The sequence below is a fragment of the Citrus clementina genome, unplaced genomic scaffold, assembly GCF_000493195.1.
Source record: "Citrus clementina cultivar Clemenules unplaced genomic scaffold, Citrus_clementina_v1.0 scaffold_9, whole genome shotgun sequence".
In the NCBI taxonomy this organism is placed as follows: domain Eukaryota; kingdom Viridiplantae; phylum Streptophyta; class Magnoliopsida; order Sapindales; family Rutaceae; genus Citrus; species Citrus x clementina.
Genome location: NW_006261964.1, coordinates 28985534 through 28997456, shown reverse-complemented (window position 1 = coordinate 28997456; position 11923 = coordinate 28985534). Strand labels below are relative to the sequence as shown.

At 34.3% G+C, this 11923-nt stretch overlaps 2 protein-coding genes across 2 annotated transcripts; one reads left to right on the top strand and one right to left on the bottom strand.

Annotated features, from left to right (window-relative positions):
- Nucleotides 1–4224: 4224 nt before the first annotated feature.
- Nucleotides 4225–7475, top strand: LOC18033119 (oxalate--CoA ligase). The gene is made up of 4 exons (XM_006421862.2): nt 4225–4569; nt 4981–6028; nt 6404–6507; nt 6990–7475. The coding sequence occupies exons 1-4, from the start codon at nt 4369–4371 to the stop codon at nt 7206–7208; spliced, it is 1572 nt and encodes a 523-aa protein (XP_006421925.1). The 5' UTR covers nt 4225–4368; the 3' UTR covers nt 7209–7475.
- Nucleotides 7476–8222: 747 nt separating this feature from the next.
- Nucleotides 8223–10852, bottom strand: LOC18033465 (tubulin beta-1 chain). Its single transcript, XM_024184268.1, has 3 exons — nt 10346–10852; nt 9637–9906; nt 8223–9122 (listed from the first exon to the last, which is right to left on the bottom strand). Exons 1-3 carry the CDS (start codon nt 10737–10739, stop codon nt 8446–8448), a joined length of 1341 nt encoding a protein of 446 aa, XP_024040036.1. The 5' UTR covers nt 10740–10852; the 3' UTR covers nt 8223–8445.
- Nucleotides 10853–11923: the final 1071 nt, after the last annotated feature.

Below are 11923 nucleotides of genomic sequence, written 5' to 3'. Positions count from 1 at the left end.
TTAGTTATCAATTATTATATAATCAATAAAAAAAATTTTATATAGATGTTTATAAATGAGTAAATAAATTTTATTCAATATTATGTTCAATTCAGTCATTTACAATCTTACAATAGTTTAATAATAAAATTTACCAAACACATAAAACTGTCTTTAAAACTCATAACACTTATAGAAACAAATTTTACAGAATGTTTAAATGATTCTCTTCTTAATTGATAATTTTTATAGTACCACTAATAGCAATTATTTTAAAAACTACAATATTACCAAATCAACCCTTAATCACATCCACTTTATATGAGCCTGAGTATAGTATTAAAATTTTCTTTTAATACCGTAACAAATTAAGTTTTTTTTTTAAAAAATGATTTATTGAAATAAATTTAAGAATAGAGGAAATGCATGCATTATGTATGGATGCATGCATCATGTATGGTTTCCTTTCTTGACTTTATCAATTACCATGAGTTCATTGTTTCCTTTCTTGACTTGATCAATGCATGCATTAATTATGTTTGAATTGATCAAGTTGGGTTTAGTGTTCCATGAAATTGCGTTTGAATCTTTTTTCGAAAGCTCCATCTAAATCGTATATTAGTTTTAAATATTTCTCTCAATATTTTACAAGTTAAATATATTCACAATTTCTCATTCTACTCTCGTATTCCAACCACAAATTAAATATTCTCTCTTCAATTCAAACTGAGCTATCAATTGTAACTAATAGAACATTCGCGAATGGCACATGCTATATAAACCGGAAAAAAAAAATCATATAAGTAATTATCTTAGGGCGGTACATTTGGGATTGATTCTAAAAAGTTTAAAAGTGATTTTAAAAAACTAAAAATTAGTTTTTATTTTTTTATAAATCACTTTTTGACAGAATCACTCCGTTCTACACAAGAGTTTTAGAAGGTAAGATGGAGTACCCTTTTAAAATCTAATTTTAAAAATTAGTTTTGTACTTAGTGCCCATTTGAGATTGATTTTGAGAAACTTCAACGTGATTTTGAAAATCTAAAAGTTAATTTTAGTGTTTGGTTAAAAAAAAAATCAAAATCACTTTTGTAAAAATCAGTTCTTTCTATAGTTGATTTTGAAAAAAATGGAAGGTGTAGTTTTTATATTCTGATTTTAATACTCAATTTTATCCTTTAATACAATTTCGTAAATATCCTTAAAATTATTACCTAAACCCAAAATTATCCTTATTCAAATTGGAAACAAAATCAACATTTTAATAAATTTTTGTTATAATTCATGTATATAAATTTATTTATATCAATTTGTTGGTCGAATTATTATTAAATTTATTTTACCATATTATAAATTTAATCATAAATTCTTTTAAGACAAAAAAAATTAAAATCAATATATTATAGATTTTATTTTTAGTTAGAATTATTATAATACACGTTTAAAAATGTTTTACGTTCATGTTTTTATATGTATAAGTAAATTTTATCATACATTATGTACATTTTAGTCATTTGTTTTCTCTCATCGGTTTAATAGTAAAATTTACCAAACTTTCATAATTGCTTTCAAAACTTACAGTACTTTTGAAAATAAAATTTACCAAACACTTAACTGACTCTCTTCATAGTTGATTATTTTTACAGCACAGCTAACACCAATTATTTTAAAAGTTACAGCATTCCCAAACTGACCCTTAATACAATTCTACGTATATCCTCACCTCATATATATTATAAAAATCCAAAATCATTCTTATTAATTAGAAAATAAAATAATTAAGTTTAAAGAGATTATCATCATCATGATCATGATCACGATCGTCATCGTCATCGTCATCATCATTATTATTATTAACAATTATTTTTGAGTCTACAAAATAAAAAAAAAATTAATATTATAAAATATGCATTTTAGTTATCAATTATTATATAATCAATAAAAAAAATTTTATATAGATGTTTATAAATGAGTAAATAAATTTTATTCAATATTATGTTCAATTCAGTCATTTACAATCTTACAATAGTTTAATAATAAAATTTACCAAACACATAAAACTGTCTTTAAAACTCATAACACTTATAGAAACAAATTTTACAGAATGTTTAAATGATTCTCTTCTTAATTGATAATTTTTATAGTACCACTAATAGCAATTATTTTAAAAACTACAATATTACCAAATCAACCCTTAATCACATCCACTTTATATGAGCCTGAGTATAGTATTAAAATTTTCTTTTAATACCGTAACAAATTAAGTTTTTTTTTTAAAAAATGATTTATTGAAATAAATTTAAGAATAGAGGAAATGCATGCATTATGTATGGATGCATGCATCATGTATGGTTTCCTTTCTTGACTTTATCAATTACCATGAGTTCATTGTTTCCTTTCTTGACTTGATCAATGCATGCATTAATTATGTTTGAATTGATCAAGTTGGGTTTAGTGTTCCATGAAATTGCGTTTGAATCTTTTTTTGAAAGCTCCATCTAAATCGTATATTAGTTTTAAATATTTCTCTCAATATTTTACAAGTTAAATATATTCACAATTTCTCATTCTACTCTCGTATTCCAACCACAAATTAAATATTCTCTCTTCAATTCAAACTGAACTATCAATTGTAACTAATAGAACATTCGCAAATGGCACATGCTATATAAACGTGAAAAAAAAATCATATAAGTAATTATCTTAGGGCGGTACATTTGGGATTGATTCTAAAAAGTTTAAAAGTGATTTTAAAAAACTAAAAATTAGTTTTTATTTTTTAATAAATCACTTTTTGACAGAATCACTCCGTTCTACATAAGATTTTTAGAAGGTAAGATGGAGTATCCTTTTAAAATCTAATTTTAAAAATTAGTTTTGTACTTAGGGCCCATTTGGATTGATTTTGAGAAACTTAAACGTGATTTTGAAAATCTAAAAGTTAATTTTAGTGTTTGGTAAAAAAAAATCAAAATCACTTTTGTCAAAATCTGTTCCGTCTATAGTGGATTTTGAAAAGAATGGAAGGAGTAGTTTTTATATTCTGATTTTAATACTCAATTTTATCATTTAATACAATTTCATAAATATCCTTAAAATTATTACCTAAACCCAAAATTATCCTTATTTAAATTGGAAACAAAATCAAAATTTTTATAAATTTATTAATATCAATTTGTTTCCAAGTGAAATTAAAATCAATATTTTAATCAATGTATATAAAATTATTACCATGAGTTCATTGTTTCCAAGTTGAGCTGATCTTCAACCACCCCCCCCACCCAACCACATGAACTTCTCTGTAATTAAGGAAGCAAAATTGTGTTGTGCCGCTGACCGGAAAAAGCAAAAAATTAAAATGAAAATTAAAAAAAAAAATTGATGTGCTTATTATTTTTTGCGCTCATAATCATAACAGTAACACTATTCGCGAATCATTTGCCGCCACATATGCAAGCAGTCCCCACTTCTGATAATTTATTTATTCAAAAAAGGTTTGCGCGTCACGCATGACAGCAACAGTTTCGGATGAAGAAAACGACACGTGTAAGCAGTCCACCGGCTAAAAGTGCAACTCTCGAGGCTTAACCGAATAGTTTCTGATCACATTATCATCGCCTGCCTGCCCCAATCTTCTACTACGCTTCCTACCTTACACCTCCCTCAAACATGCATCTTAGAGCTGTACTCTTCACATTGATAATTCTACAAAACAATTATAAATTAACATATTTGTTTTAAAATAATTTGATTAAAAATTCACCCATTTAGTTGGGAAAGCAAGAAAGTTACTTAGGCCAGCAAGATCTTTTTATAATGTTAAACAATTAGAAGCTTATTTTGCCATAATAAAAATTTAAGGAGATTGAATAGAATCTTTTAATTTCTTTTATAACACATTTATTATTATTACCACTAAAATATTTGAGCGTAAAAGTTACCGATACATTGACTATTAAATTGTATAAAATCAATTCCATGGATGATAATTTAGCATACTTGAGGATCTATTTCTCACTGAAGCCACGAATTATAATTTGGCAATTTTCCTAGAGTCGAACGTACAAAGATAAGAAGCACAAAACTTTCCTCCTTATAGTGAGCAAGGCAGCAGCAAATAGAAAAAGAAAAACAAAAGTAGCAGCCAATATAGACTAACCACGTGGTAAACCGACCCCTACTCTGGCCTACACCGAAAAGATAGTAACCAAAAGATTAGCCAACGCGGACAGACTCAGAGACCCCCCACTTATGTAATAAGACGTGCTCGCCTTTGCCAAATCCTCACAGCTCCTAAAATTCTCTTCTTTAACATATATCGGTGCTCTCATCTCTTTTATCGATCAAACAAACGCCGAAAATTAAAAAAAAAAAAAATCAAATCAAATGGAGGGCGTTACGTTGATTGGATTGCTGAATCAGGTGATCGATCAATTTTCTTCGAAGAGAGCTCTGTCAGTTTCGGGGAAATTTGATTTAACGTACTCAAGGATTCATGAACTCGTCGAACGTGCCGCGTCGAGGCTTGTTGCGGCCGGAATTAACGCCGGCGACGTCGTTGCACTCACCTTCCCAAACACCGTCGAGGTTTGAGTTTTTTAATTTTATTTTATTTATATTCATAATTTCATTGTATTTGTTCAATTTAATTATTCAAAGTTCTTCAAACCGTCAAGCGCATGTTACGTGTCGGTCCTATCGATTACAATATTTAAAAATAAATAAATAAATAAATAAATACATAAAGAATTTATTAAATGTTTACGTTATTCATATTAGTAATTATTTTATGTCGAACCTAATTTAACAATCGGGCGTTTTCTGTCCTTTCTTCTGGAATCGAGTTGGGTACTTATTTGTTTTTTGAGAAGAGAGTTGGGTACTTATTTGATACAAATGTATTATGTTTGTCCTGGTCTGAGAAATCGTAAAATTACAAGGCACATTGTTATTATTTGAAGAAAAATGACGTAATTTATTTTCTTATGACAATTGCAGTTTGTAATTATGTTCTTGGCCGTAATTCGAGCACGAGCCACAGCTGCGCCGCTCAACGCCGCTTACACGCCAGATGAGTTTGAGTTCTATCTATCGGACTCGGAGTCAAAGCTCTTGTTGACCCCAGCTGAAGGAAACGCGGCGGCTCAAGCCGCGGCTTCAAAGCTCAACATCTCACACGCCACGGCTACTCTCCTAGACGCCGACTCGGAACTCACTCTTTCCCTCGCTCACTCCGAGTCAGACACCAACGCGATCAGCAAACTCACCAACGACCCGTCTGACGTGGCGCTCTTTTTGCACACTTCGGGCACCACGAGCCGTCCTAAAGGCGTGCCGCTGACTCAGAATAATTTGGCTGCTTCTGTTAGCAACATCAAATCGGTTTATAAACTCACCGAGTCGGACTCGACCGTTATAGTCCTCCCCCTATTTCACGTCCACGGCATGTTAGCCGGCTTGCTGAGCTCTTTTGCAGCGGGAGCCGCTGTCACTCTTCCAGCCGCTGGCAGATTCTCGGCTTCAACATTTTGGCAGGACATGATTAAATACAACGCAACGTGGTACACCGCGGTCCCCACCATCCACCAAATCGTCCTTGACCGCCACGTGGCAAAACCGGAACCAGTTTACCCAAAGCTCCGTTTTATTCGGAGCTGCAGTGCCTCGTTGGCGCCGGTTATATTGTCTCGGCTCGAGGAGGCATTTGGCGCGCCAGTATTAGAAGCTTATGCAATGACTGAGGCAACCCATTTAATGTCATCCAATCCGCTACCCGAAGATGGCCCGCACAAGCCCGGATCCGTGGGTCGACCCGTGGGTCAAGAAATTGCGATTTTGGATGAAATTGGTGTGCCACAGGAGGGAGGAGCTAAGGGTGAGGTGTGTATTAGGGGACCAAATGTGACTAAGGGTTACAAAAACAACCCGGAGGCCAATAAATCCGCTTTCCTATTCGGGTGGTTCCATACCGGAGATATTGGGTATTTTGATTCGGATGGGTATTTGCATCTCGTGGGTCGGATCAAGGAGCTTATTAACCGTGGAGGTAATTTACATGAATCCATTTCTTTATTTTTGGCGAAATTTATCTAAATTTTGTCCTGAATTTTCTACTTTATGGCTTTGACTATCGAATGCAGTTTAGCCTTATTATAGTTGATCATGTGAAAAGCTCAGTTGTGATCCCAGAAATTCATTGCCATCTTGGTTAAGCTTAGGAGTCTAATTTGGTGAATAGTCAATTTAAGTTTTAATTGAATGTTTTAGTATTGTTATAATTGCACTCACCTGCCGATATGTTATTTCTATTTTTATTTTCTAATTTCATTAAAGTTACCTATGTAGAAACAGCTGATGCCCAATTGAAAATTATGAAAAAAATTTGACCTTTTGTTTGCATTTTGTTTACATTCAATATCAGGTGAGAAAATATCACCAATTGAAGTGGATGCAGTTCTCCTGTCTCATCCCGACATTGCTCAAGCTGTAGCTTTTGGAGTCCCCGATGACAAATATGGTGAAGAGGTAAAGCTTCTTAAAACTAAAAATTTGACCTACTCTTTTGTTTTGACAAATGTCTTCTTATATCATCAATGTTGATGACCCCACGCCAGCACAAGTAATGTTGAAGTGGAGCCACACACGTTGCTTGCACAAACATATAGATAAAATGGTGACAAAATATTTGAAGCCCCACTTTCATACATCATACATTCATACATTCGCCTGAAAGCAACCACAGTTCTAGAAAGTTAGTGGTTTTAAGGATCCGTGTGATTTTGTATTGTTATGAGGCAAGAAAGCTTTTTCGGTGTGCGGTGGTTCACCAAAAATATATATTCTGGCAGAAACTTTAGATTATGTCGAAGAATATTTTGAGGGTATATTCGAGCAAAGAATTTGTGAGGTCACTAAAAAAATAAAAATAAAAACCTTGTAGATTTATTCATTTAATTTAACGTATTCCTGATTATGTTTTGTTTCGGATGGCTGCCTGTCACCAACAGATAAACTGTGCTATAATTCCTAGAGAAGGATCAAACATTGATGAGGAAGAGGTGCTGAGGTTTTGCAAGAAAAATGTTGCTGCTTTTAAGGTTCCGAAAAGAGTTTTCATCACCAATGAACTCCCGAAGACAGCCAGTGGGAAGATTCAACGGCGAATTGTATCCGAGCACTTCCTCGCTCAGGTATCAGCAGCCAAGGTTCCCAAATTTGGAGCTTAAGCAGATATATGCCAGAAAGGGAGAAATTTTGCTTTACTCTTTGGCAGACACGCTTGGGAAATTTGATGTGATTTCTGTTCTTGTTCACTGTGTAATCATCACATTCAGAGAATAATTCATTCATTATTTAAATGAAGGTGAAATTCGTCTCAGCATTTTTAATTTTTTATCATGCAATGGAAAGGCCTACATTGCTTTTGGAATATTTATCCCATTATCATTACTTTGTAAATTGAAAGGACAAAACTAAGAACCATTGGAATTAAACGTCGGCATCTACAATTGAACCAGTCATATTGCAACCAAAACCCAAAGTGCCACTACAATAACACGAACAAAAAGAGACTTGTATCCTTTTATCCGAGCTTCTTCTAAATAAAATTTAATTTATTCAATATCAATCATAAATTTTTAATGTAAAATACACGACATAAGATCCAATCATTGTTTGCTATTTATATGCTTTAAGCCTTTAAGATCCAATCATTATAATTTGCATACATACATGACAAACAATAAATGCTCTAAAAATACCACCAGAGATCTTCTCCTAATCCTAATAAAAACCTGTAGCACCATAAAATACTAGAAAAAACTGGTATATTGCTAAGCTGCATAATGTGGTGCCCAATAACACAAAAGAGACAGCTACACTACACCTCAGTTATAGAATTAGCCATCCAAGAGGATTAAGGCCAAAGGGGGCGTTTGAGGCAGCTGCCCTTCACCCTATATTCTAGGGAATATTTCCCTAGAATATAGCACGGGGAGCAGCTGCGCGGTGGCAGCACAGCAGCCCCAAACGCACTAAAAATCCTGTTAAATAAACCTCCATCAACTAAAACACCAAGGAGATTATCATGGGAACCCAGCAACAAGAAATATTCCATGGAAATTACTCTGAGACATTGCACAAATAGCACACAAAAAGATGATGTAGAAGAAAAAAGCACAAGCATATAGAAGCAGAATATCATCTAATTGTAAATCCCACTTCACCAGCCAGTCACTAACTATGGTAAACAAGATTATAATTGATACTCTCTAAACTACAACACCATTACCAAACAGAAAAAACACAGGCCACGAAGGCAGCAACATCCCCATAATCTAACACCCAAACAAGGTGTTCAGGTTAAAAGGGTTAAAAAAGGAGAAAAAAAAAAAAAAACATAAACTCCACAACTTAAATTGCAACAAACTGAACGGCAATACACAGATCATATACCAAACATTATTAGACTTCCTCTTGTGCTTCCTCTTCATCATCATACTCATAATCCTCCTCTGCAGTTGCATCTTGATACTGTTGGTACTCAGAAACCAGATCGTTCATATTGCTCTCTGCCTCGGTAAACTCCATCTCATCCATACCCTCTCCAGTGTACCAATGCAGAAAAGCCTTTCTGCGGAACATGGCAGTGAACTGTTCACTCACCCTCCTGAACATTTCCTGAATTGAGGTGGAGTTACCAATGAAGGTGGATGCCATTTTGAGACCAGTCGGAGGGATGTCACAAACAGTAGACTTCACATTGTTGGGAATCCACTCAACAAAGTATGATGAGTTCTTGTTCTGCACATTGATCATCTGTTCGTCAACCTCCTTGGTGCTCATCTTGCCACGGAACATCGCAGAAGCAGTCAAGTACCGACCGTGTCGAGGATCAGCAGCACACATCATGTTCTTAGCATCCCACATTTGTTGAGTGAGCTCAGGAACAGTGAGAGCCCTGTATTGCTGTGATCCACGAGAGGTGAGGGGAGCGAATCCAACCATGAAGAAATGCAGACGAGGGAATGGGATCAAATTAACAGCTAGCTTCCGAAGATCTGAGTTGAGCTGACCCGGAAAACGAAGGCAACAGGTCACACCACTCATGGTGGCAGAAATAAGGTGATTCAAGTCTCCAACTGAATTCAAACATTAAAAAAAAACTTATTAGGTTCAATATAACTTTGACAATAACATTACACAAATAAAAAAAATCATGAACTGATGTAACTTCTATGAGAGTAAAACTGCAAGTCATTAGTAGAGCGCTAATACATGTTAACAGATAAATGAATCTTGTTTTTGGATACAAAAATTACCAAATTCTCAGATTCTTTATAACAACTAATTGATCAGAAAGAAAAAGAAAACTATCCACACATGTTACAATTGAGACCCAAGTAGATTCCAGACCCAAGATTCAGGGATCAACAAGTGGAAAACAACCATATATTTTTAATATGCCAACAAGATCCCACAAAAATTATTAGTCTACACAAAGAATTATGATTTTATGAGCCATCACGTTCATGAGTAACGAGAAACAGACAACAAAAAATTGACAACCGACACTAGGCACAAATCCTTCATCAGTTTCAGTAGCTATTTCAAAACACAACAGTTTACAGAAAAGAAAAATAACATAAAACTTACAGCTAGGAGTGGTGAGCTTGAGGGTCCTGAAGCAGATATCATAGAGAGCCTCGTTATCCAAAACCATACATTCATCAGCATTTTCAACCAGCTGGTGAACGGAGAGTGTTGCATTGTATGGTTCAACAACAGTGTCCGACACCTTCGGGGATGGAAACACTGAGAAAGTGAGCATCATTCGATCTGGATACTCCTCCCTGATCTTTGAAATGAGAAGTGTTCCCATTCCCGACCCCGTACCACCTCCCAGGGAGTGACACACTTGAAATCCTGAAAACAGCAACAAAATGCTTAGAATTCTACAAACTAACAAACAACATACATAAGTAGCAACCAGTTTATATTTATTCAAAAACTTGCTCAAAATTATTGTAATAATACAAAAATAAAAATAAACTTGCTCGAGATAATTATAATCGCACAATAGGGGACAATTGAACAATTAATTCTAAAATTCCTGTTTGGTTTTTCATTTCAAGGGAGAAATAAAAGCATTCAACAATGAAATAAAACTCCGTCCAAACAAGGCCTTAACTGAATGCATCTGTGACATAATTCAGGTAACAGAACTCCAATTTTCTTCAAAATAATCAATACACGTAGATCCACTATTTTTAGTTCGTTTTTTAAGCAAAATCAAGTTTTAAAATTCCAAACAAGCCTTGACCAAAAAACACGTTATACAAAAAGTACTTCCACTAAAAAGTACCTTGCAAGCAGTCACAGTTCTCAGCTTCCTTGCGAACAACATCAAGCACGGAGTCAATCAACTCAGCGCCTTCAGTGTAGTGACCTTTGGCCCAGTTATTTCCGGCCCCGGACTGCCCGAAAACGAAGTTGTCGGGCCTGAAAATCTGCCCGTACGGCCCGGATCTGACGCTGTCCATGGTCCCTGGCTCCAGATCCATGAGGACGGCGCGTGGCACAAACCGCCCGCAGCTCGCTTCGTTGTAGTAAACATTCACTCTCTCCAACTGCAGGTCGTTGTCGCCGTTGTACCTCCCCGTTGAGTCGATGCCGTGCTCGGCGCACACCACCTCCCAGAACTTGGCTCCGATCTGGTTGCCGCATTGGCCTCCTTGAATGTGAAGAATCTCACGCATCTTGTCGAGCGAGTGAGAGCGAAGTCGAGAGTTTTGCAATTTGGTTTGTTTGTTTTTTTGTTTGAGAGTGAAGTAAGCGATAGAAGAGAGATGACTTCTGCAGAGAGAGGAGAGAGGGGAGAGGGGGTATTTATGGTGGGGAGATGACGGAGTGAGGTTTGCCGTTAGTTTTGGAGTGGGTTGACGGAGATGGTGACCGGGACGTTATGTTTAAGTGGGAATTTTGAATTTTGAAATTTTCGGAATAGGAGAAATGGAAAATATTTTGGTGTGGTTTTAGGGGGGTTCACGCGCTCTGAAACGGGGAGTGGGGTGAACGCGATCGTAGCATTGTGGGGAAAGGAAGGAAAGGAGAGTGGATAGGGCTTTATCTCTCTGTACTTGCACATGACGCAGCAAAAGCGGGCACGTGATTTATCATGTGACCAACACTTTGAATAAATTCTCAATTTCTCATAAAGAAGCAAGTTTATTATTCTTCTTTGAAAAATAAAATTATTTCCGTGAAATAAAAAAATAACAACGAATTTCTGTTCTCAACAAAATAAAAAGTTACATTATTACTCAGATATTATTAGAATGGGGTATTTTAATTAAGGAGTATTTTATAATTTAAATTTTATCAATTTAACGAACAATGATTCAAATTTTAAAGAGTCGCTGAATTAAAAATATTATACGTCGTCATTTTATTTTATTATTAGAATATTATAAAGAATAAATGGACAGTTGAGAATTAATGTTATTATTTTTTGTGCCTAAATTCATGTTGTAATATTATAATCCTTTGATCCGTTAGGTCCATTTAGTATAGATGTTTTTTTTTTAACCATATTTTATATGATAAAGATATCATATTTTTTAAAAAATGTAGGACAACGCATGTATTATTAACAAAAGAAAAATGATAACAAATAAAATGAAAATAAATGCACATTAATAAAATAAGAGTTTTTATATTTAAATTTAACTCTTGTGGTTACCATTTACTTCAACTCATAAAATATCTTAGAATGGTATATAAATTATGCGATTTGAATTCTGTTTACATAAAGATGATAAACATTTGGTTTTTACCTATAATGCATGAATGATTGACCCCAAAAAAAATCATTGAATAGAAACAAAATCTTTTTAATTATTTGTGGGATTACTATTTAGTAATGACTAAATTATTCTAAGAT

What these genes read in the sequence shown, in the direction of transcription:
- LOC18033119 (XM_006421862.2), top strand. Translation starts at nt 4,369, where the DNA reads ATGGAGGGCGTTACGTTGATTGGATTGCTGAATCAGGTGATCGATCAA. An exon ending in CCTTCCCAAACACCGTCGAG is followed by an intron (nt 4,570 to 4,980) that starts GTTTGAGTTTTT and finishes TGACAATTGCAG; the next exon opens with TTTGTAATTATGTTCTTGGC. An exon ending in ATGACAAATATGGTGAAGAG is followed by an intron (nt 6,508 to 6,989) that starts GTAAAGCTTCTT and finishes TGTCACCAACAG; the next exon opens with ATAAACTGTGCTATAATTCC.
- LOC18033465 (XM_024184268.1), bottom strand. Translation starts at nt 10,739, where the DNA reads ATGCGTGAGATTCTTCACATTCAAGGAGGCCAATGCGGCAACCAGATC. An exon ending in GAACTGTGACTGCTTGCAAG is followed by an intron (nt 9,907 to 10,345) that starts GTACTTTTTAGT and finishes TGCTGTTTTCAG; the next exon opens with GATTTCAAGTGTGTCACTCC. An exon ending in CAAGCTCACCACTCCTAGCT is followed by an intron (nt 9,123 to 9,636) that starts GTAAGTTTTATG and finishes GTTTGAATTCAG; the next exon opens with TTGGAGACTTGAATCACCTT.